The sequence below is a fragment of the Rhinatrema bivittatum genome, chromosome 2 (genome assembly GCF_901001135.1).
Source record: "Rhinatrema bivittatum chromosome 2, aRhiBiv1.1, whole genome shotgun sequence".
In the NCBI taxonomy this organism is placed as follows: Eukaryota; Metazoa; Chordata; class Amphibia; order Gymnophiona; family Rhinatrematidae; genus Rhinatrema; species Rhinatrema bivittatum.
Genome location: NC_042616.1, coordinates 157,242,071 through 157,267,427, shown reverse-complemented (window position 1 = coordinate 157,267,427; position 25,357 = coordinate 157,242,071). Strand labels below are relative to the sequence as shown.

The window sequence follows — 25,357 nt, the reverse complement described above, 5'->3', positions numbered from 1 at the left end:
GGGTGTGGGCGTGGTCTCAGCATAGGCATTCAAGGATTTATGAAAGAAACCTGCATGTAAATACTTACACGCACAAGCGTGCACTGGGGTCACCTACTGCATAACTTTACTTCTGCTATGAATGGCGTGTAAGTCCTAAAACAAAACAAAACTAGGCCAGTCAGAATGGTTTTAAGGGAAGGGGCTAATAGGGTAAAAGGGAAGCTAATTAACTAGGAGGGTTAGGAAGTCCTATCCTTTATCTGGACGAACTGGGAACAATCTGGGGAACTGGTAATAATTGCGTCGGCGCACGTCTACTAATATCTCCCCATTTTTCGTCCAACCATATAAAATTGTGCGCAGATGTATGCGCATACAGCCTATTTTATACCAGGCACATATTATAAAATGGCCACATCCTTTGGCACGAGCCGGTATATAAGCGTACATGTGTGACCATGCGCCGGTATCAAAGTTATGTTCTCTATCTGTTTTCTCAGGGAAGTCAAATCTGTTTTAGATTTTAGCACCATCAGCAAAGACAAGTTTTTCCTAATTCTTTTAGATCATTCACAAAGATATTGAAAAGAATGGAGACAACCACAAACAGAGAACAGAAAAAGACATAGAAAAAGATTCTACATAAGGCTGCAAAAAGGGAGCAAATTTTGCAAATCATCCACATAACGATGAAAATAATGAAATAAATAATTGTGCCTAATGATTTACATGGTATATTTGCCAGTTATAGTCTCATCCTGCAAATATTTGAAAAGTGTGATTTGGAAGCAATGTGACCCTCATGCCCAAATGGTTTGGCCCCGAACAAAAATAAGAAATCATGGAACGCTAAGAGACTAAAGTTTGTAGAACTTTTATTGCCTGCTCTACAGATTACTTCAATTACATACAAACCAAAATTATGGAAGATTGACAGCTTGAGCCAAGAAGGGGAAAGTATACGATTTATTCACCCATATAGTTCTTAAATTACTCCACATCATTTAACTTACCATAGACTGTCCAAAGTTCCCAGAATTAGTCGGTTATGGCCTACTCCACTATTGAACAAAATTGGATCCATCTTCAATAACAGGAGAAGAATGTCTACTCCTTCATATCCAAACAGATCCTATTTAGGAAATATTTATGAAAAATAAATTCGATTTTTTTTTAAAGAATTCAATATGTACTGTAACATCATTTTAATATGTTTGTTACTGGTTGCACTAGATAGCAAAAGAAGATAAGAGCACAGGTTCCTTTCCATATGCATTCAAATCTTGGCTACTATACTGAAAAGGAAAGCTAGAATGCTAATTAGTTCCAGTTAAGTTGTAGTTTTAAATAATTGCAGATACAAAGAAAATGTCAACAAAATCATTATTATTAATACAGATTTCACTTTGAGGTTCAAGGCTTTGCATCTTTGTCCAAACACATTGAGCCTTGCATTCCTTATACACATAGGGGCAGATTTTAAAACATATGCGCGGGCGTACATGTGTGTGCACAACCCAGCGCGCACAAATGTACACCCGATTTTATAACATGCGTGCGCAGCCGCGCGCAGCCGCGCGCATATTATATAATCAGGGGACGGCGCGCACAAGGTGTTGTACAATTGTGCACCTTGCGAGCGCCGAGCCGCTCTGCCTTCCTCCGTTCCCTACTCCCCCACCCCACCTTCCCTTCCCCTAACTCTCCTGACCCCAAGCCCTAAGCTAAACCCCCCTAAAAATGTATCTTACCTAGTTATGCCTGCCTTGGACAGGTGCAAGTTGCACGTGCCAGCCGATGGCCGCCCTGCGATCCCAGGCACAGCGGCAAATGGCCGCTGTGCCTGGAATCTCCGGCTCCGCCCCACCCACAGACTGCCCCGCCCATGCCTTTTTACAAGCCCCGATACTTACATGTGTCCTGGGGCTTTATGTGTGCCGCCCTGCGCGTGTAACCCACCCTACGTGCGTAAATCCGCCTCGATTTACGCACGTAGGGCTTTGAAAATCTGCCCCATATTTTTCAACACTCAAGATATCAGATTTTTGCTGAATATGGGACTTTTTTCTATCTTTTCCACAATTACAAGTGTCTCTGCAATTTGACATCTGTTGTTCCTGTTTTAACATTTGTTCTCTTTTTCATCTATTCTTTTCTACTTTCTTAAATATCATTATCATTCTACTAGTCTTTACTTAAATCTGGCTCACAATAATAAACTTGCTCATTATCTAGGTACAGGGTTTTTTAATTTGCTTTTTATTTGCCAACAAACAGTACTGGGTTTCTTTTATCTTGAATTTGCAACTCCATTAAGAAAGGTGGAAGGAAGGCAAAACGATTACCATCATGGTTAAAAGGTGAGGTGAAAGAGGCTATTTTAGCCACGGCGTTGAGGTCCCTCGTACTGCCGGAGGTAGACGTTCGTCCAAGGGGCTAAAGGATACTCCTTCCGAGGTCGGGTCACAGTCTCCTTCCTGTGACCCAACAGCCGGACCTCTTAGCTCCAAATTCACCGGTTTCAAAGCGCATTGTTCGATGGTTCGCTGCCCGGAGGTGACCGCTGGAGCTGAAGGGTAATTCCTGGGTCTCCCCTTTCTCTTCGGAGGCATTTTAAAGCTGTTTAGAAATTCTTTAGAGGAAAAACGCCAGAACAGGTAGGGACATGCGACCTTTCAAGGCACCATCTTGACTCCTCCCCCACCAAGTTAGGCCTTCTTTAATGTCTCTTAGGCTATTTTAGATGGATTCGCTATATTTAGATGGATATATATAAAACAATATTTATATTGTTTTATATATATCACTGGCACCTATCATGCTATCACTGGCTCTGTGGTTTTATGTGGTTATTGTTGTGAAACTTTTATTTAAACAGTTTTGTTTGTCTGTTTTTATGTTATTTAATTTTATATTGTATAGATTTTTGACATCTTCCATTCCATTCTCGGTTTTTAATTATATGCTTGTGTTTTTTGCATTTATTTTTTTGTATTTGCTTTTATGCTTATCTTGTTTAAACTTGCTTTATGTGATTTTCTCAGTTTTAATTATGGATGTGAATCTGTGATTTGCTTAGAACCATGGATAATGCGGGCCTACAAATGTTTTAATGAATAAATAAATAAAATAAGTGCAGACCTGGGATCCCTCTACTTTCCCCCCATCTTCATGGATTGTTAGGTTACGTTATATTTCTCTTGATCAAGGGGCTCTGAGGCCCTGGTCAATCCTCCACCTGCCTACCTCATGAAGTCACTGGGTGCATTAGTGCATTTTGGTGCTGGCAGAACAGAAGGTTCTTCCTGTACTCCCTCTTGCCAACTTCAGCATTCAAGATCTCCAAAGAGATAGGTGTGGGAGGGCCTGGGATGGTGAGAGGTGAGAGAGTTGCACCAAGACCCTGACACTTTGATTAAGAATAGAGGGCTTTGGTTCATACTTGTTCCTGGATGTTAGGGGGTGGGAAGATATCACATTTGTTTCTGGATGTTGGTGAGATGTGAAAGAGGCTTCTGCAGTAAACAGGTGGTGTACTCAGGGAAGGGAGGGACATTGCCACAGGAGTGCCTTCATAATGTACAAGAGCAGGGTTAAGCCTCATGGAGGCCTTCTTGCCCACTTGGGTGGGGGGATGGGGCAGGGTGGAAAGGCAGATTGTGGCTCAGTGGGGCCAGCCTTACTGCAGCCGGTAAACAAATGTGTTAACAGTAGCAGGAATAAATAAATGTTATTGCCACTGGTAATGCACAAGTTATTACCAGACATGGTTTAATCTGCTTAACACTATTCACTAGGGATGTGAATCGTTTTAGGACGATTAAAATTATCGTCCGATAATTTTAATATCGTCTTAAACCGTTATGGAACACAATACAATACAGATTCTAACGATTTATCGTTATAAATCGTTAGAATCGTGAGCCGGCACACTAAAACCCCCTAAAACCCACCCCCGACCCTTTAAATTAAATCCCCCACCCTCCCGAACCCCCCCCAAATAACTTAAATAACCTGCGGGTCCAGCGGCGGTCCGGAACGGCAGCGGTCCGGAACGGGCTCCTGCTCCTGCATCTTGTCGTCTTCGGCCGGCGCCATTTTCCAAAATGGCGCCGAAAAATGGCGGCGGCCATAGACGAAAAAGATTGGACGGCAGGAGGTCCTTCCGGACCCCCGCTGGACTTTTGGCAAGTCTCGTGGGGGTCAGGAGGCCCCCCACAAGCTGGCCAAAAGTTCCTGGAGGTCCAGCGGGGGTCAGGGAGCGATTTCCCGCCGCGAATCGTTTTCGTACGGAAAATGGCGCCGGCAGGAGATCGACTGCAGGAGGTCGTTCAGCGAGGCGCCCCTCGCTGAACGACCTCCTGCAGTCGATCTCCTGCCGGCGCCATTTTCCGTACGAAAACGATTCGCGGCGGGAAATCGCTCCCTGACCCCCGCTGGACCTCCAGGAACTTTTGGCCAGCTTGTGGGGGGCCTCCTGACCCCCACGAGACTTGCCAAAAGTCCAGCGGGGGTCCGGAAGGACCTCCTGCCGTCCAATCTTTTTCGTCTATGGCCGCCGCCATTTTTCGGCGCCATTTTGGAAAATGGCGCCGGCCGAAGACGACAAGATGCAGGAGCAGGAGCCCGTTCCGGACCGCTGCCGTTCCGGACCGCCGCTGGACCCGCAGGTTATTTAAGTTATTTGGGGGTGGGGGATTTAATTTAAAGGGTCGGGGGTGGGTTTTAGGAGGTTTTAATGTGCCGGTTTTTCGATTTTTCGATTTTTCAACGATTTTCACGATTTTTCACGATATTTTACCCCCCCAAACGGCAACAATACGATTCCCTCCCCCTCCCAGCCGAAATCGATCGTTAAGACGATCGAGGACACGATTCACATCCCTACTATTCACTAAAGGCTTTACACCAGATTGTGAATAGCATGTTAACACTCTTCAATTATTTATTTATCTATTTATTTATTTTAAGGTTTTTCTATACCGACGTTCGCAGAGCATCACATCGGTTTACAAGTAACATGTGGGGAAACAGTATATCAAAATCATAACTGTCCATTACATCTAACAAAGAACATGAATATAGAGCAAAAAGTTAGGATATTATATAATAAAATATAACAAATAATATAGCTTATAATATAATATAACATCGAGCAATATGATGTAATTTAAAGTAACATATGGAATATAATTTAATATAATGTAACATAAAGCAATATAATATTGGGGGGTGGAGAAGGGGGGTTATTGAAGCAAATGAGGGAGTGTTGAAGCATATGAGTGCAAGGTGGGGATGGATTATGCAAATGCTTGTTCAAAGAGCCAGGTTTTTAGTTTGTTTATTTTAATTTGTGGTGGCAGGGTTCAAGTCGTAGGTCAGGTGGTATAGCATTCCAATTTGAAGGTCCTGCTATGGAGAGTGCTCTTTCTTTTGTGCTAGAAAGGCGGGTGGGTTTAGTGGGAAGTATGTGTAGTGTGCTATTGTATGCAGATCTGGTGGGTCTACTGGATGTGTGGAAGTGTAGTGAGTCGTTGAGCCAGTGTACATCAGGGTTGTGAAGTGTCTTATGTATGATAGTGAGATTCTTGTAGCGACTTCTGTAGAGGTCTCTGAGGATGGGGGTGATATGGTCTTTTCTGCGAGTGTTAGTGAGAACTCTAACATAAGAACATAAGAAATTGCCATGCTGGGTCAGACCAAGGGTCCATCAAGCCCAGCATCCTGTTTCCAACAGAGGCCAAAACCAGGCCACAAGAACCTGGAAATTACCCAAACACTAAGAAGAACCCATGCTAGATGCAGTTAATAGCAGTGGCTATTCCCTAAGTATAATTGATTAATAGCCATTAATGGTCTTCTCCTCCAAGAACTTATCCAAACCTTTTTTGAACCCAGTTACACTAACTGCACTAACCACATCCTATGGCAACAAATTCCAGAGCTTTATTGTGCGTTGAGTGAAAAAGAATTTTCTCCGATTAGTCTTAAATGTGCTACTTACTAACTTCATGGAATTCCCCCTAGTCCTTCTATTATTCGAATGTGTAAATAACCGAGTCACATCTACTCGTTCAAGACCTCTCATGATCTTAAAGACCTCTATCATATCCCCCCTCAGCCGTCTCTTCTCCAAGCTGAACAGCCCTAACATCTACAGTCTTTCCTCATAGGGGAGCTGTTCTATCCCCTTTATCATAAGAACATAAGAACATAAGAAAATGCCATACTGGGTCAGACCAAGGGTCCATCAAGCCCAGCATCCTGTTTCCAACAGTGGCCAATCCAGGCCATAAGAACCTGGCAAGTACCCAAAAACTAAGTCTATTCCATGTAACCATTGCTAATGGCAGTGGCTATTCTCTAAGTGAACTTAATAGCAGGTAATGGACTTCTCCTCCAAGAACTTATCCTATCCTTTTTTAAACACAGCTATACTAACTGCACGAACCACATTCTCTGGCAACAAATTCCAGAGTTTAATTGTGCGTTGAGTAAAAAAGAACTTTCTCCGATTAGTTTTAAATGTGCCCCATGCTAACTTCATGGAGTGCCCCCTAGTCTTTCTACTATCCGAAAGAGTAAATAACCGATTCACATCTACCTGTTCTAGACCTCTCATGATTTTAAACACCTCTATCATATCCCCCCTCAGTCGTCTCTTCTCCAAGCTGAAAAGTCCTAACCTTTTTAGTCTTTCCTCATAGGGGAGTTGTTCCATTCCCCTTATCATTTTGGTCGCCCTTCTCTGTACCTTCTCCATCGCAATTATATCTTTTTTGAGATGCGGCGACCAGAATGGAGCGATACAGAGGCATTATGACATTTTCCATTCTATTAACCATTCCCTTTCTAATAATTCCTAACATTCTATTTGCTTTTTTGACTGCTGCAGCACACTGAGCCGACGATTTTAAAGTATTATCCACTATGATGCCTAGATCTTTTTCCTAGGTGGTAGCTCCTAATATGGAACCTAACATCGTGTAACTATAGCAAGGGTTATTTTTCCCTATATGCAACACCTTGCACTTGTCCACATTAAATTTCATCTGCCATTTGGATGCCCAATCTTCCAGTCTTGCAAGGTCCTCCTGTAATGTATCACAGTCTGCTTGTGATTTAACTACTCTGAATAATTTTGTATCATCTGCAAATTTGATAACCTCACTCGTCGTTATTCCTTTCCAGATCATTTATATATATATATATATATATATATATATATATATATATATTGAAAAGCACTGGTCCAAGTACAGATCCCTGAGGCACTCCACTGTTTACCCTTTTCCACTGAGAAAATTGACCATTTAATCCTAATCTCTGTTTCCTGTCTTTTAACCAGTTTGTAATCCACGAAAGGACATTGCCTCCTATCCCATGACTTTTTACTTTTCATAAAAGAAGCAGCAGCATTTTCGTAAAAGAAGCAGCAGCATTTTGTAGCATTTGGAGAGATTTGATGGTGGAAGAAGAGAGACCTAGCAGGAGGGCGATGCAATAGTCTAATTTGGAGAATATTATAGCCTGTAGGACAGTGCGGAAGATATTTAAGTGGAGAAGGGGTTTAAGTTTTTTGAGGACATGAAGTTTATAGTTACATTCTTTCATGGTGGAGCTTACAAATTTTTTGAGGTTGAGTTGGGTATCTATTATTAGGCCAAGGTTTCTTACGTGTCGGGCGAAGGGAGTTGAAGGGGGGAGGGTGTTGATGTCAGTTGGGTTCAAAGTGTTGGAGTTGTGTGAAATAATAATACGTTCAGTTTTGGAGGAGTTGTGGGAGAGGTTTAGATTAGATAGGAGGAGGGTGATTGATGTGAGGCAGGTTTCCCAGATCTTGAGGGATTTAGAGATGGATTCGGTAATGGGGATAAGGATTTGAACATCGTCTGCGTAGATGAAATGGATGAGCCCTAGACTGGATAGAAGGTGGCAAAGAGGCAGCATGTATATGTTGAAAAGGGTGGAGTATAGTGAGGAGTCTTGGGGAATACCTTGAGTTAAATTGATAGGCTCAGATTCGCTGTTACCAATTTTGACTGTGTAGTGTCTATTATGGAGGTATGATACAAGCCAGCGAAGGGAGAACATAAGAACATAAGAAAATGCCATACTGGGTCAGACCAAGGGTCCATCAAGCCCAGCATCCTGTTTCCAACAGTGGCCAATCCAGGCCATAAGAACCTGGCAAGTACCCAAAAACTAAGTCTATTCCATGTAACCATTGCTAATGGCATTGGCTATTCTCTAAGGTGCCAGTAATGCCAATTTCAGAGAGGCGGGTTAGAAGAATCTTGTGGCTGACAGTGAATCTTGTGGCTGACAGTGTCAAAGGCAGAGGAGATGTCAAGCATTGCAAGGATGTAGGAATGCCCATTGTCCATGCCTTTTAGGAGAGTGTCAGTGAGTGAGATTAGGAGGGTTTCGGTACTGTGGAATTTGCGGAAGCCAAATTGAGAAGGGTATAGGATGCTGTGTTTTTCAAGGTGATCAGAGAGTTGGGTGTTTATTATTTTTTCCATAAGTTTGGCTAGGAAGGGTAGGATTGAAATAGGTCGATAGTTGGCTGGTTCAGAAGGGTTGAGGTTAGGTTTCTTAAGGATGGGTTTGACGATGGCTTGTTTTAAGGAGGTGGGGACGTTACCAACTGTTGTACCAGTTGGAGAGGGCAGATTTAATTCTTAGTGGAATGCAGGATTTTGTGAGAGAAGTAACGGTGGTGGGGCCATTTGGCAACAGTGATTATAACATGATCAAATTTAAACTAATAACTGGAAGGGGGACAATAAGTAAATCTGCAGCTCTAACACTAAACTTTCAAAAGGGAAACTTTGATAAAATGAGAAAAATAGTTAGAAAAAAACTGAAAGGTGCAGCTGCAAAGGTTAAAAGTGTTCAACAGGCTTGGACATTGTTTAAAAATACAATCCTAGAGGCGCAGTCCATATTTATTCCACACATTAAGAAAGGTGGAAAGAAGGCAAAATGATTACCATCATGGTTAAAAGGTGAGGCGAAAGAGGCTATTTTAGCCAAAAAAACATCCTTCAAAAATTGGAAGAAGGATCCATCTGAAGAAAATAGGATAAAACATAAGCATTGTCAAGTTAAGTGTAAAACATTGATAAGACAGGTGAAGAGACAATTTGAAATGAAGTTGGCCATAGAGGCAAAAACTCATAATAAAAACTTTTTAAAATATATCCGAAGCAAGAAACCTGTGAGGGAGTCGGTTGGACCATTAGATGACCGAGGGGTTAAAGGGGCTGTTAGGGAAGATAAGGCTATTGCAGAAAGACTAAATGAATTCTTTGCTTCTGTGTTTACTAATGAGGATGTTGGGGAGACACCAGTTCCAGAGATGGTTTTCAGGGGTGATGAGTCAGACAAACTGAACAAAATCACTGTGAACCTGGATGATGTAGTAGGCCAGATTGACAAACTAAAGAGTAGCAAATCACCTGGACCGGATGGTATGCATCCTAGGGTACTGAAGGAACTAAAAAATGAAATTTCTGATCTATTAGTTAAAATTTGTAACATATCATTAAAATCATCCATTGTACCTGAAGACTGGAGGGTGGCCAATGTAACCCCAATATTTAAAAAAGGCTCCAGGGGCGATCCGGGTAACTATAGACCAGTGAGCCTGACTTCAGTGTCGGGAAAAATAATGGAAACTAACTATTCTCAAGATCAAAATCATAGAGCATATAGAAAGACAAGGTTTAATGGAACACAATCAACATGGATTTACCCAAGGGAAGTCTTGCCTAACAAATCTGCTTCATTTTTTTTGAAGGGGTTAATAAACATGTGGATAATGGTGAACCGGTAGATGTAGTGTATTTGGATTTTCAGAAGGCGTTTGACAAAGTCCCTCATGAGAGGCTTCTACGAAAACTAAAAAGTCAGGGGATAGGAGGCGATGTCCTTTCATGGATCACAAACTGGTTAAAAGATAGGAAAAAGAGAGTAGGATTAAATAGTCAATTTTCTCAGTGGAAAAGGGTAAACAGTGCAGTGCCTCAGGAATCTGTACTTGGACCGATGCTTTTCAATATATATATAAATGATCTGGAAAGGAATACAATGAGTGAGGTTATCAAATTTGCGGATGATACAAAATTATTTAGAGTAGTTAAATCACAAGCGGGCTGTGTTACATTGCAGGAGGACCTTGCAAGACTGGAAGATTGGGCATCCAAATGGCAGATGAAATTTAATGTGGACAAGTGCAAGGTATTGCATATAGGGAAAAATAACCCTTGCTGTAGTTATGCGATGTTAGGTTCCATATTAGGAGCTACCACCCAGGAAAAAAGATCTAGGCATCATAGTGGATAATACTTTAAAATCGTCAGCTCAGTGTGCTGTAGCAGTCAAAAAGGCAAACAGAATGTTAGGAATTATTAGGAAGGGAATGGTTAATAAAATGGAAAATGTCATAATGTCTCTATATTGCTCCATGGTGAGACCGCACCTTGAATACTGTGTACAATTCTGGTTGCCACATCTCAAAAAAGATATAGTTGCGATGGAGAAGGTACAGAGAAGGGCAACCAAAATGATATAGGGGATGGAACAGCTCCCCTATGAGGAAAGGCTGAAGAGGTTAGGGCTGTTCAGCTTGGAGAATATGATAGAGGTCTTTAAGATCATGAGAGGTCTTGAACGAGTAGATGTGACTCAGTTATTTACACTTTCGAATAATAGAAGGACTAGGGGGCATTCCATGAAGTTAGCATTTAAGACTAATCGGTGAAAATTATTTTTCACTCAATGCACAATAAAGTTCTGGAATTTTTTGCCAGAGGATGTGGTTAGTGCAGTTAGTGTAGCTGGGTTCAAAAAAAGTTCTTGGCGGAGAAGTCCATTAACGGCTATTAATGAAGTTTACTTAGGGAATAGCCACTGCTATTAATTGTATCAGTAGCATGGGATCTTCTTAGTATTTGGGTAATTGCCAGGTTCTTGTGGCCTGGTTTGGCCTCTGTTGGAAACAGGATGCTGGGCTTGATGGACCCTTGGTCTGACCCAGCATGGCAATTTCTTATGTTCTTATGTTCTTAGATAGAGCAGTTGATGATATCAGCTAAAGGTTTGGCTATTAGGTTAGGGATAGTAAGGAGGTATTTTGTGGGGATGGTGTCGGAGGGATGAGCTGCGTGTTTTATTTTCATTAAGAGGGTTTCTATTTCGGATGAGGAGGTGGATTCAAATGTGTCTAAAGTCGCATGATGAATTTTAGCGGGGGTGTTTGAAAGGGTGGAAGAGGTGGGAAAGCTGAATGTAAGCTTGGATATTTTGTCATGGAAGAAGTGGGCAAGGTTGTCACATGGTTTTAGATTATTTATCGGGGATGGGGGGGGGCTGTTTCTGTGAGGTCTGAAACATAGGAAAAGAGGGCTTTGGCGTTGTAATGAATGTTGTGAATTCTGACGGCGCAGAAGTCACGTTTGGTATTAAGTATAGAGGTTCTGTAGAGGGCAAGGGTGGATTTGTATGAAGCCTGTAGGGAGGGGGATGGATTCATGCGCCACTTATTTTCAGAGTTTCTTAGGTCACGTTTGTTTTTTGTGGTTCTGGGGTGTACATTGGTTTTCTAGAGTTACGGGAGGAGTTTAGGGTTTTGGTTGTTAGGGGCAGATTTTGTTGGCAATGTCTCTGGTGATGTTGTACCAGTTGGAGAAGGCAGATTCAGGGTTGAATAGATCGAGCTCATTGAAGGTGTCTGTGAGGGAGAAAATTAGGTCATCTTTGGAGCAGGGTTTTCTGAATTGGATGGTGGTGGAGGGTGGGTGAAGGGAGATAGATGTTTTTGTCAAGAAGAGGGTTGTTTTGATGAGGAAGTGGTCCGACCAGGGGACAGGGGTGCAGAAGGGTGTCTCGGAGGAGTGGATGTGAGAGTTAATGAAGATTAGATCTAAGAAGTGGCCTGCTTTGTGTGTAGGGCCAGTTATAATCTGCTTAAAGCCCATGGCATTCATTGAGGCAAGGAAGTTTTCGCAGGAGGGGGATGTAGGAATGGTGTCTATGTGGAGGTTGAAATCTCCAAGTAGGACAGCAGGTATGTCCATATTGAGATTGTCAGCAATGAATTCAATAAGGGGAGAGGCACTGTTTTCGAGGAGGCCTCGGGTGAAGTAAACTAGGCATATTTGGAGTTGTTAGGATTTGAAAAATCCAATTTGAATTTGGGGGAGGTATGGATGGTTTGGAATTTAAGTTTTAGTTCTTTTTTGGCAGCTAGAAGGATTCCACCTCCTCTTTTTTTGAGCCTGAGTAAGGAGAAGATATCATATAAGTGAGAGGGGAATTGGTTTAGAGAGACTAAGTCGGTTTGTTTAAACCAGGTTTCTGTTATGGCACAGATGTCTGGAATGTCATCGAGGAGGATGTCATTAAGGATTGGTGTTTTCTTTGTTAGGGATTGGGAGTTGAAGAGGATAAAAGAGAGGGCTGTGAGGCCGAGAAATTGTGTCAGGAGGATAACATGATGGGTATTAGGGATCTTGAGTGAGAAGTAGGATTGTATGGGAGAGGTTTTTTAAAGTAGCATGGGAAGTGTTGGAGGATGGGAATCGGTAGTGTTGACATGATAGGGGAGGGGGTGGGATGAGAAATGGGTGAGATGGGAAAAGGGGGAAGAGATGGGAGTGTGGAGGGGTTTGGGGAGAGGAAAAGTAGAGATAGGTTAGGGGGGGAGGGGAGAGAGTGGAATTTAGGCTAAGAGGAGGTGGGTAATAGGGAGGTGTAGCTTCAGGGGTAGCGCAAAGCGGCACGCTATGGGGCAGGCCCCTTTGTTGCATTCCTTTGGCACGCAACGCACAGCATGCGGCACCTACGGTTCACCAGCGCTGATTTTAAAAGTGTCCCTCGTCGCTCCGCTGATGTCAGCAGGTAGGCGGAGTCAGTGGTGGGCCAGTCTTGGAGGGGTCGGCCGAGGCGATCCTTGTGGCGATGGCGGAGAGCAGGGCCGATCAGCGTATCAGATGTATCCATTTAGGGGGTAATTTTCAAAGCCATTTTGCATATAGAACAATAGTTTATTTGAATAAATGGCTTCTTATATAATTGCCTGGGGTTTGTACACATAAAAATATGAGTGAAACCTGATTTCACTCATACTTTTATATGTATAAAAGACAGGCATTCTGGGGTGCAAGTAGTTGGGCAGATTTGGGATTTAAATGCATACTTTTGATTTTAAAAGTTCTGTGCATAAATGAATCTGTACAAATTACAATCTGTAAACAGGAGTAAATTTATGTGCGTTATTTCAGATAACATTCCAAGCGGACTTATGCCTATAAGTTTGCTTTGAAAACTGGCACAACTTGTGCATTTTTTATATGCATGGGTTGTTATAAAATTACCATCCATGGGGGTAATTTTCAACGGACTTCTATGGGTAGAACTGTGTTTTACACATAGAATGGACTTTTATAAAACTGCCCACCCCATATGCAGATAAACTTATGTGTGTATGCCATGTTTGTGTGCAAATTTGCCCAGACTGGATGGAGGTGTTCCGGGGGTAAAATTGGGAAGGGTTTGCACATATATGTATCATTTTGGAATTTTAAAAGTATATGCATAAATATTCATGAAAAATTTGTGAGGGCAATTAACAGGTGTAATACGTGGTAGATTCGGTGTGATAATTTTTAAAGCTTACTTATGTGTGTAAGCCCGCTTTGGAAACTGGTGTAACTTAGGCAATATTTGCTAACTTTTATTTATACACAATGTTAAAAACATTACCACTTTACAGTAGTATCTTTTAAAAATTTGTACTAGACCGCTTATAAGTTAGGTACTTTTGTGATGTCATCAACCTTTGGGAAAACAGCTACCTCTGACAATGAGTACATTTAATTGGTCTGAATGGGCCTGTTGCATTTGCTGCATTCCAATTCTAGAGCAGTCCTTATAGTTCTAAAACAAATAAAGAATGTATGCAATATTTCCAGAAAATGTATTGAATGGTTCTTTATATCAAAATTGTATTCAATAGTTTAAATAAAACCAAGCAATCTAGTTTGTCAGACAGCGTCATATGACCTACATCCAATCTTTCAATGCACAATCAATTCACAATGGAGCACCAGCTCATTAGCTAGTGACATCACAGTGTGCTCTACCCTCAAAGAAATGCCAACTGAGCTAAGCAAATAGAAAGTGAAGTCTTGTTTGGTCCCAGGACAACGTATAAAGTGCAGCAACACAATTCTGGGTGCATGTTAAAGAATTAAGAAGACCTCTCAGTATTAAAAGTATTCAGATTTAAAATGGTCCTAAGACATGAATAGTCTTTAACATGTATTGCATTGTTTCTTATTGCTTCCTGATATAGCGTTGTTGAGTCTACATATGTAACACAAATATTTGTAAATATCTAATATAATACTTTTTTAAACTACAGAAAACCATACATGTGATATACCTTGATTGTTCATATTACACAGCAGAGGAATACAAACCTTTTTATGAAGATCATTTTCACAAACAGCAGACAAAATAAATAGTATATCAATCTGGATTTCCACTATAATGGCATCTTCTTTTTCATTACTTCTATTTGCAATATGTTTCAGAATCCCTGGGATGACAGAATTTAATAGACTTAAAATGTCAATTATTGCCCCACTTAAATCGCTCAGTTACTATCAATATAGCAAATTGATACACTCTAGTAAATAACTGCTATTTCCAAAACTATTATAATAGCTCCTGTGGTCAGGAGCACAATCAGTATGAATTAAAAAAACAGCAAAAAACGTGTGCATTCCTGACCATACTAAGAACATCACCATGTTGAATCAGACCATTGGTCAGATCTCAATAGGAAAACAGTGTTTTTCTTTGAGGACAGCAGGATGTCAGTCCTCTTACATGGGGTGACATCTGATGGAGCACAACACAGAAAACTTGTGTCAAAGTGCCTCACTGGGAATGCCCAAGCATGCCATTATCCCACATGTCCACATGCGATCTCTTCAGTTTTGCATTTAGCAATTAGTTTTGCATTTAGCAATTAAAACATAAAAACAGTGAAACCAACTTCACAGGGAAGGTAGGTGGGTTTTGTGAGGACTGACATCTTGCTGTCCTCAGAGAACACCTGTTACAACTAAGCAACTTTGTTTTCTGAGGAAAAACAGGATTAATCCTCATACATAAGGGAATCCCTAGCTACAGGCTGCCTCCATAAAAAAAACAAAACGGGAAAATCAAGAACAAGTGCCAATAGGCACAATGTTGAGATTACTTACCTGATAATCTCCTTTTCTTTAGTGTATGCAGATGGACTCAAAACAAATGGGTATTGTGTGCTCGTGCTAGCAGTTGGAGACGGATCTGACGTCAGCACGGGTACATATACCCCCACAGGAAGTGTAGCAATTCAGTAATCTTCCTTGCAAAAGCTTTATGGATATATGTGTGACTGACTGATCGATTAATCAACAGGATTACCCTGACCAATTGATGGTAGCTGGAGACCGCCAGTGTTCTCATCCGGAAGGCGTTGACACCCAGCAGGGTGGAAGCCCTATTATAAGCAAAACATGGCTTACCGTGAGTCGGCGAATCCCCATGTATACCGGCAGCCGGGCGGGATGCTGAGTCCATCTGCATACACTAAGGAAAAGGAGATTATCAGGTAAGTAATCTCAACATTTCCTAGCGTGCAGCAGTTGGACTCAAAACAAATGGGATGTACAAAAGCTACTCTCGGACTGGGCGGGAGGCTGCCCGAGGACCGTGTAGGATCGCCCTCACAAATGCTGTGTCCTCCCTGGCCTGGACGTCCAGACGGTAGAATCTGGAGAAGGTATGGAGGGAGGACCATGTCGCCGCTTTGCATATCTCTGCAGGCGACAGCAGCTTAGCTTCTGCCCAAGAGGCTGACTGTGCTCTCGTAGAATGAGCCTTGACCTGCAGAGGCGGTGGTTTTCCCGCCTCTATGTAGGCTGCCTTGATAACTTCTTTAATCCAGTGGGCGATGGTTGGCCGTGAGGCTGCTTTCCCTAGCTTCTTCCCGCTGTGCAGGACGAACAGGTGGTCCGTCTTTCGTACTGCTTCTGACATTTCCAGGTATCTGGACAGCAGTCTGCCGATATCGAGATGGCGTAGCATTCGACCTTCCTCCGACTTCTTCAAACCGTCCGTGGTAGGCAAGGATATGGTTTGGTTGAGGTGAAAGTGTGAGACCACTTTGGGTAAAAAGGAGGGAACTGTACGAAGATGGATGGCCTCTGGAGTGATACTGAGAAATGGATCACGATAGGATAGTGCTTGTCGCTCTGAGATGCGGCGTGCTGAACACACAGCCAGCAAGTACATCATCTTCAAGGTTAGCAAACGGAGGGACAGGCCTCGAAGGGGCCTGAAGGCGGATCCCGCTAGAAATTCCAATACTAGGTTGAGGTTCCACAAGGGCACTGTCCACTTCAGTGGCGGGCGAATGTGTTTAACTCCTTTCAGGAAGCGTGAAATGTCTGGGTGTTTGGCAATGGAGTTGCCGTCACTCCTGGGACCGTAGCAAGACAGCGCTGCTACCTGAACCTTGATGGCGCTGAGGGACAGACCCTTCCGAAGTCCATCTTGTAGGAAGTCCAAAATGATAGGAATCTTCGCGGTATGTGAATTGGTGCCATGAGAGTCGCACCAAGCTTCAAAAACTCTCCAGATCCTGATATATGTTAGTGATGTGGAGAATTTGCGTGCTCGGAGGAGTGTATCTATAACCGGCTCCAAGTATCCCCTTTTCTTCAGTCGAGCCCTCTCAATGGCCAGACCGTAAGAGAGAATTGAGCCGGATCCTCGTGGAGTATGGAACCTTGCCGCAGCAGGTCCCTGTGTGGAGGCAGGGGTAGAGGGTTCCCTGCCAGTAGTCTTCTCATGTCTGCGTACCAGGGTCTTCTTGGCCAGTCCGGGGCCACTAGAAGAACTAGACCTCTGTGTCTCTGAATCCTGTGAACAATGGTGCCCAGCAGGGGCCATGGAGGAAAGGCGTATTAGCAGGATCCCCTGAGGCCACGGTTGTACCGGGGCATCGATCCCCTGAGCCCGAGGATCCCGCCTGCGGCTGAAATATCTGGGAACTTGAGCGTTGGACCTGTCCGCTAATAGGTCCATGGCTGGCGTCCCCCATCGATCCACAATTATTTGAAAAACTGTGGGTGACAGCTGCCACTCCCCCGGGTTTAGGCTTTCTCTGCTGAGGAAGTCTGCCGTCGTGTTGTCCTTCCCGGCAATGTGGAAGGCGGAGATGTCCTGGAGATTTGCTTCCGCCCAAATCATCAGGGGAGCTATTTCTAGGGACACTCATTGGCTTCTGGTTCCACCCTGACGATTGATGTATGCCACCATGGTGGCATTGTCTGACATCACTCTGACCGCTCTGTCGCGAAGTCTGTGGGCAAATCGCAGGCACGCTAGCCTGACAGCCCGTGCCTCTAGTCGGTTGATGTTCCACCTCGACTCTTCTCTGGTCCACCGCCCTTGGGCGGTGAGTTCCTCGCAGTGTGCTCCCCATCCGTTCAGGCTGGCATCTGTGGTGAGCAGAATCCAGGTTGGGGAGGACATTCTTAACCCCTGGCTTATGTGGCCGGGCTGCAACCACCACCATAGCTGATACCACACTCTGGCCGGTAGAGGTAGGCGTACGGTGTAGTTCTGTGATCGTGGGCTCCAACGAGATAGAAGGGCGCATTGTAACGGTCTCATATGAGCCCGCGCCCATGGGACCACTTCCAGAGTGGATGCCATGAGGCCGAGGACCTGTAGGTAATCTCGAGCTGTGGGCCGGCTGGCGCTCAGCAGGGCCTGCAGATGACTCTGGAGTTTTGCTTTTCTCTTGGAGGTCAGGCTGACCTTGTCTTCTCGGGTGTCAAATCGGACCCCTAGGTATTCCAGCGACTGGGACGGCTGTAGGGAGCTCTTGTTTACGTTGACTACCCATCCGAGGCTTTCCAGAAGAGCTATAACTCTGTTGGTTGCCCGGTGGCTCTCCTCCGGTGACTTTGCCCTGATCAGCCAATCGTCCAGGTAGGGATGGACGAGGATTCCTTCCTTCCTGAGTGCCACCGCCTCTACTACTATTACCTTGGTAAAGATCTGCGGCGCGGTGGCTAACCCGAAGGGTAAAGCCCGGAACTGGAAGTGCTGATTCAGGACTTTGAAGCGTAAATAGTGCTGGTGATCCCGATGGATGGGGATATGCAGGTAGGCTTCCGACAGATCTAGGGAGATGAGAAACTCCCCTAGCTGTACTAAATTCTTGACCGACCGCAGAGTTTCCATGCGAAAGCTGGGGACCTGTAGGTGTCGATTGCCTGACTTGAGGTCCAGGACAGGCCTGAAAGTGCCCTCCTTCTTGGGTACTATGAAATAAATGGAATAATGCCCAGAAGTTACCTCTTCCGCAGGTACTGGGATTATGGCTTTTAGGGCCAGGAGCCTCTGTAAGGTCACTTCTAGTGCCACTAACTTGAGCGGCGAACAAGGAGATTCCACAAACTTGTTCGGCGGAAGCCGAAAGAAATCCAGGTAATATCCTTCCCGGATGATGGCGAGGACCCACTGGTCCGAAGTGATCTCGACCCACCTGCGGTAGAAGAGGGTTAGCCTGCCCCCTATGGCTGCTACCCTCGGATGGGTCAGCTGATTGTCATTGTGGATTACGGCCGGGGCCAGAACCCAGGCCGGTTCTCTTCTTGGTGTGCTTAGTCCGAAAGGGCTGGTTCCTGGCCTGAGAACGAGGTGCTTGATAGCGAGTCCTGTAGGGGTTGAAGCGCTGCGAGTTTCTACCTCTGGATGGTCTAGGAACAGAACGCTGGCTCCTCCTTGACCTGTCTTCTGGTAGACGGGGTAATGGAGAGGCACCCCATTTAGTAGCCCAGTTCTCGAGGTCGCTGCCGAACAGTAAGGAACCCTTAAAGGGCATTCTTGTGAGTCGTGTCTTGGAGGACGAGTCGGCCGCCCAATTGCGTAGCCAAAGCTGTCTCCTGTCTGCCACTGAGGAGGACACTCCCTTGGCTGCCGTACGGACGAGGTCGGAGGCTGCGTCAGTGAGAAATACGAGAGCTGATTCCATGTCTTCTCCCGGGGTGTTGTTTCTTGCCTGTGATAAACAGGAGCGCGTCACCATGGTGCAGCAAGTCGCGATTCGAAGGGACATGGCTGCTACCTCAAAAGCTTGTTTCAGAATGGTGTCCATGCGTCAGTCATGCGTATCCTTGAGGACCGCTCCCCCCTCCACCGGAATGGTGGTGCGCTTCACAATTGCGCAAACTATGGCGTCTACCCTGGGGCACGCCAGCAGCTCCTTGGACACCGGATCAAGAGGGTACATGCCAGACAAGGCCCGACCCCCTTTGAATGAGGCCTCCGGTGCCTTCTATTCCAGCTCGATTAGCTGCTGTGCTGCTTGTAGGAGGGGAAAGTGGTGAGCCGTTTGGCGCAGGCCCTCTAGCAGGGGGTTCTTTATAGGGTCCCCTGGGGGGTCCTGGCCCAGAATGGCCAGCTCCGATAAGCATTGTGAGACCAGGCCTGGCAGATCTTCTTTCCGAAAGAAGCGTCTCATGGTCCGATATGGTTCTATCTCCGAGGGAAGTTCACCCTCCTCGGGGGGCTCCTCACTTACCTGGGAGTAATCCGAATCCCCATAAGCGGGGCTGTCGGGTGGTGAGTGGCTGCGCCTAGGTCTCGAGGGTCCAGGGACCGGATCAGCCGGAACGGGAGGACCCATTCGAGGAGCAGACTGCATCTGGACAAAAGCGTGAATCCCCTTAAATAATTCCACCCAGGAAAGCGAAGCCGGATCTGGCCGCAGGGGTACCAAGTCTCTCGGGTTCCCTGGCTGCTCACCGCGGCCTGCCAAGTCCGGTGTGGTCCCTGAGGAACTGCTGGGCTGGGACCGGTCTTGTCCTGGAATTCCCATGGCTTCCTCACATTGGGCACATAGGGAGTCTGCTTCCTCGCTCTGTGTGGCTCTGAGGTTGCATGCTGAGGAGAGGCGTAGAGCATTCATGCCTGATTCTGGAGGTGCCGGCTCTGTGGACGCATGGGCTTTCTTATGCTCCATTCGCCTGAAATGCTGTGTCGCCCAACGATGTGCGCCTAACACGTGCGCTTAACAGCATGCTCCTAGAACGGGCGTCTTATAACGTGCACCTATAACGGGCGGCTTTATAAACGTGCACCTATAAACGTGCATCTTATAAATGTGCGCCTATAACGGGCGTCTCATAAATGTGCGCCTATAACGGGCGTCTTATAAATGTGCGCCTATAAACGGGCGTCTTGGAAAGTGCGCGTATCCTAGTAGCGTGCGCTAACAACGTGCGGCTATCGCGTGCACGAATGTGCGCCTATCGCGTGCGCGAACAACATGCGCCTATCGCGTGCGCGAACGTGTGCCTATCGCGTGCGCTTAGCAAGCAACGTGCGCTTAATGGGAGAAGATGAGTAGGCAGGCAAAATGGCGACCTCCTAGGCGGGCTGCCTCGTAGGCAGGCCCAGTTAGTCCACACTTCCTCGGAGACCAAGTAAAGATGTACGCCTTACCTTGTCTTCGGCGCTTCCCGGCTGCGACCCGGGCGGTCTCCGGCTGCGGGGGGAGAGGGGAATACCTTCACTGCCGTGCTTAAGGAAGTGCACCCGCTGCCTCTAGGCCGCGCCTGAACTCGTCTCGCTCGGGGGCCAAGTCCACGCCAGGACCGAGGCTGCCTCTAGGCCGCGCCCAAACTCGTCTCGCTCGGGGGCCAAGCCGCACCCGAGCCCTTCTCACTCGGGGGCTGGGTCCCTGCCGCAAACCGGCCACCGGACCGAGGCTCTCACCTCTGAGGGACCACGGAAGTCAGCTCGGGAAACTCAACTGGGTGAGTGACCGCCTGGTATCACCACAGGAGTGCGGGGCTCGTCTTCAGTAGGTTTCTTCTATGAATTTAGTCGTTAGAATTTGGAAACACGCTCAGCGAGCGTGGGGTAGCTCCAAACTGCTTTGGAGACGGAAATTACTGAATTGCTACACTTCCTGTGGGGGTATATGTACCCGTGCTGACGTCAGATCCGTCTCCAACTGCTAGCACGAGCACACAATACCCATTTGTTTTGAGTCCATCTGCTACACGCTAGGAAACAATATTTTTTGTTGGCAACAAGTCTTTTTTTCCAAATATTATATTTAATCTATGAAGGGAAACCTGGAACAAAAAGAAATGGGCCCTAGGAAGGAAAGGAGTTGGGTTCTATATCTCAATCTACTGTCTCATTGGCCACCCTGTCCAAACAGTGGTGAGATGTAGCGGAGAGAACTCCACATTTCAAGCTTTCAAATCTACTCCATGGGGAATGATTTCAAGTGAGCTATAGTCACTGCCCTGGCTCGTATGGAATGAGCCTTGAAATGTACCACCAGATATAGTCCTTCTTGGGCATAACAAAAATGATATGCAATCTGCTAGGCAAAAAGATATAGTCCATTTGTCAACAGCAATCTCAAGTTTGTTTGTGTCAAAATAAACAAAATGTTGGGTTGACTTTCTATGGGGTTCAGTCTGCTCCAGGTAGAAAGCCAAAGCTCTCTTGCAGTCCAAACTATGCAGTACTTGTTCACCTTGGTAGACATGTGGCCTGGGAAAATATGTTGGAAGATGGGCAGAAACTTTGGATGGGTGCATAAGACCACTCTATTATGATAAAATTTGGTATAAGATGAATATGTTTCATATACAACCTTCATACACAGTCCCCTAGAATTGGAAGATACGCATTCAGCAGCCCTCTGCCCCAATTCAGAGCAAAGGAATCTGACACTAGATTGCCGCATGCCCATTTTCTGGAACAGAAGAATGGAACCTTCCTGTACTGAGAAGATGTGTACAGATCCACCAACGGTGTACCCTAGTAATGGAAGATCTGATTCACTATCCCTTGGTCGAGGAACCACTTGTGGGGCTTCAAGGACCGACTAGGTCAGCCTGCGAGGACATTCTCTATGCACATCAAGTATGTGGCACTGAACACTATCCTGAGAGATGGCCCAGCCCTACAGCTGAATGCCTTCTTGCAATGCTCTAAGACGTTTCTTGGGTAGCCCTTTATATATACCATTCAGTAGTCTAGCTGACCATATAGCATGGATTGCAGCACTGTTCTAAACAGATCCAATTATATTGATTGCTTCAAAGGTCTTAATAATTTAAGCTTGTGAAAGGAAGAATTTACATTTTTAACTTTTATCTGAATGTCACTTTCAAATCTAATGTCTAAATTGTGAGCTTCATTAATCACAGGAATCTGAAGTCCCACATATTCCACAGCTGATAAACCCTCCAGAGGCTCTTGTTTATCTATCCCCTGCAGGCTAGTTTTAGCAATATTAAAAATCAATTTGTTCTCTGAAAGCTAAAAATTCACAGCATCCATATATCACTTGAAGGATACATCAAATGTTTCACCCTCAATACTTGATGAAATGTAAAACTGAATGTCATCTGCATAAATAAAATAACACTTTAAAGTCTCTTAAACCTGTATATAGAGGGAGCAAATAAATAACACAGATGACAAGGTATAGCCTTGTGTAATGCCAGATTTAATAGACATCCAGTCCAAGTATTTCTCACCCATTTGTACTCGCTGCTCTCTGGATGACAGAAAGGAGCGAAACCAGAGTAGGACTAATCCTCCTAAACCAATTTCTTCAACTTTGTTGGATAGTTGATCTCTGAAAGCCTTTAGAGCATACCACGTCACCTGAAGTTCTGGAAATTTATCTGATAAGATTCTTCCTGAGCTCACCATGGTCCCTGGGTGCAGAGCTCCCCAACATGAGCTTACCAGCCCAGGTTGGATACATCCATTGTAAGGACAATTTGTACCTCCCATAATGAGAACTAACCAAAACATGCAAACCCCAAAGCTGCAGGCACAACAACCACTGCACCTAGGAGGCAGAGGGTAATGGTGGTGATGGTGACTCACTTCTAAGAGGCATGGAGGCATTCATCTGCTGACCAGAAAGTGTACTGTCTGCTGGGTGCGAAAATCCCGATATTATGGAAATAATGCCAAAAAAACTTCAAGCCTCCTGACTACCTTCTGCTGCGGGCTCGCCCGTGTTGGCACAAATGATACTGCTAGATATCACACAGATTGTATCAAAAGTGACTTCATAGCTCTAAGAGACAGGGTAATGCAGATAGCTGCCCAGGCAGTATTTTTCTCTATTCTCCCATTCAACGAAAAAGGCCCAAACAGGGAAACTTGCATTCTGGAGTTAAATGAATGACTGCATAGAGAGTGTTGACAAGAGTGTTTTGGCTTTCTGGTTCATGGGATGATATTTCAAGGATTGCTGAGCAGAGATGTCCACCTGTCAAAGAAGGGGCAATCTTAATTCAACACAGAATAGCAAACATACTGAGGAAGGTTTAAACTAGAACCATAGGGAATGAGTTAAAAAAACCCAAGGTAAGTAAAACATTAAATACTTGTATAGAAATGGGAGAAATGGGAAAAAAGGGCAATATTTATAAAGTGATGTACACTAATGCTCATTGTATGGGAAATAAAGCCCCGCATCTAAAGACAGTCATGGAAGAAGATGATTTAGATATAGTGGCTGACACAGAAAACCATGACTGGAATATAATTATACCAGGCTACAATTTATTCAAGAAGGACCGGGAAGGAAGGAAGTGAGTATTTTGTGATATTTTATTGCTATTGTTTTACAGAAGTCGTTAAGTTATATCTGACACTATTTTATGCTTGTACTGTAGTAATCTGCCAAGATTTGTAGATCGGCGGAATCTAGATTTTATAAATAAATAAATACAGGAGGGGGCATGGCATTATATATAAAAAATATTAAAGCAACAACATTGCTGGGCTTATAAGGTAAGGTGAAGGCACTGCGAGTTAATTTGGAAAGAAGGAATAGAACATCTATTTATAGTGGTCTAATATTTATTTATTTATTTATTTAGGGATTTTATATACCGATTTTCTTGATACAGATCAAATCAACTCGGTTTACATAGAACGATAGTACATTAACAGTAACTAGTCAAACCTCAAAAGAGGAGACAGATTAGGAGCAGAAGGTAAAAGTTACATTATAACAAGGGTGAATAACTTGGAATTGGAAATGAAGAGACAGATAATCAAAGTAGAGAGTTGGGGGTTGAAGCCAACCTCAGGAGAATAACTCTAGCATTATAACGTGATTATATGACATTCTGCTAGTTATTGAAGTACAGCTGATTGAATAATATCATAGTAGAATATAGTCTAGGAGACAGGAAAGGCTCTACCGAAAAGCCAAGTCTTCAGTTTCTTCTTAAAATTTATGAGGCAGGTTTCCTGTCGGAGGTCTGGGGGTAGTGTATTCCAAATGGTGGGGCCTGCTGTTGAAAAAGCCCGGTCCCTGAATGTTAATCTTTGTACCAATTTGATTGAGGGAACATGAAGGGATCCCTTATAGGCATCTCTTAAAGGTCTAGCTGAAGAGTGTAATTTGAGAGGGTGTAGTAAATCTAGTGGAGTCTGGTGGTGGATATTTTTATGAATAATGGTAAGGAATTTGTGAACAATTCTAAAATTAACTGGAAGCCAATGTAGGTCTTTTAGAATGGGCGTGATGTGATCTCTGCGCTTAGTGTTGGTCAAAATCCTTGCAGCTGTGGGAGATAGTGTGCATTTGTTGTAAGTGTAGACTATTTTCAGGGGTGATAAGCAGGAGTTCAGTCTTAGCAGTATTTAACACCAGGTTGAGGCTAGTAAGGAGATGGTTAATAGTTTGAAGGTGAGATTCCCATAATTTGATTGCTGAGTCCAAAGAGCCTGTTATAGGAATCAAAATTTGGACATCGTCTGCGTATACGTAGAATTTCAAATTTAGCGACGAGAGGAAATGGCAGAGAGGGAGGAGATAAATATTAAATAGGGTGGGAGATAAAGAGGAGCCCTGGGGGACTCCATGTGGGGAATAAGTATAAGGAGATTCCATATTATTGATTTTAACTTTATAACCTCGATTACTGAGGAATGAGTCGAACCATCTGAAGACAGATCCTGAGATTCCTATGTCGGATAGCCGGTTTAATAATATAGCATGGTTGACTGTATCGAAGGCTGCGGAGATATCAAGGAGTGCAAGCAGGAAGGAGCATCCTTTGTCAATTCCCAGGTATACTTGATCAAGGAGTGATATGAGGAGTGATTCCGTACTATGTTCTTTCCGAAATCCATATTGTGAAGGATGAAGGATATTATTTTCCTCCAAGTAATTTGATAGTTGATTATTTACTACTTTCTCCATGATTTTGGCTATAAATGGCAAATTAGAAATTGG

At 44.4% G+C, this 25,357-nt stretch overlaps 1 protein-coding gene across 2 annotated transcripts in view; it reads right to left on the bottom strand.

Annotated features, from left to right (window-relative positions):
* LOC115084217 (GTP-binding protein 10-like) overlaps positions 1-25,357 on the bottom strand; it is a 665,348-nt gene that overhangs the window by 407,351 nt on the left and 232,640 nt on the right. For both annotated transcript variants that reach the window (XM_029588786.1, XM_029588784.1), the window contains exons 14-15: positions 14,472-14,590; positions 996-1,114 (exon numbers count right to left, since the gene is read on the bottom strand). In XM_029588786.1, the coding sequence (XP_029444646.1) occupies positions 996-1,114; positions 14,472-14,590 (238 nt within the window). The remainder of the gene's footprint in view (positions 1-995; positions 1,115-14,471; positions 14,591-25,357) is intronic.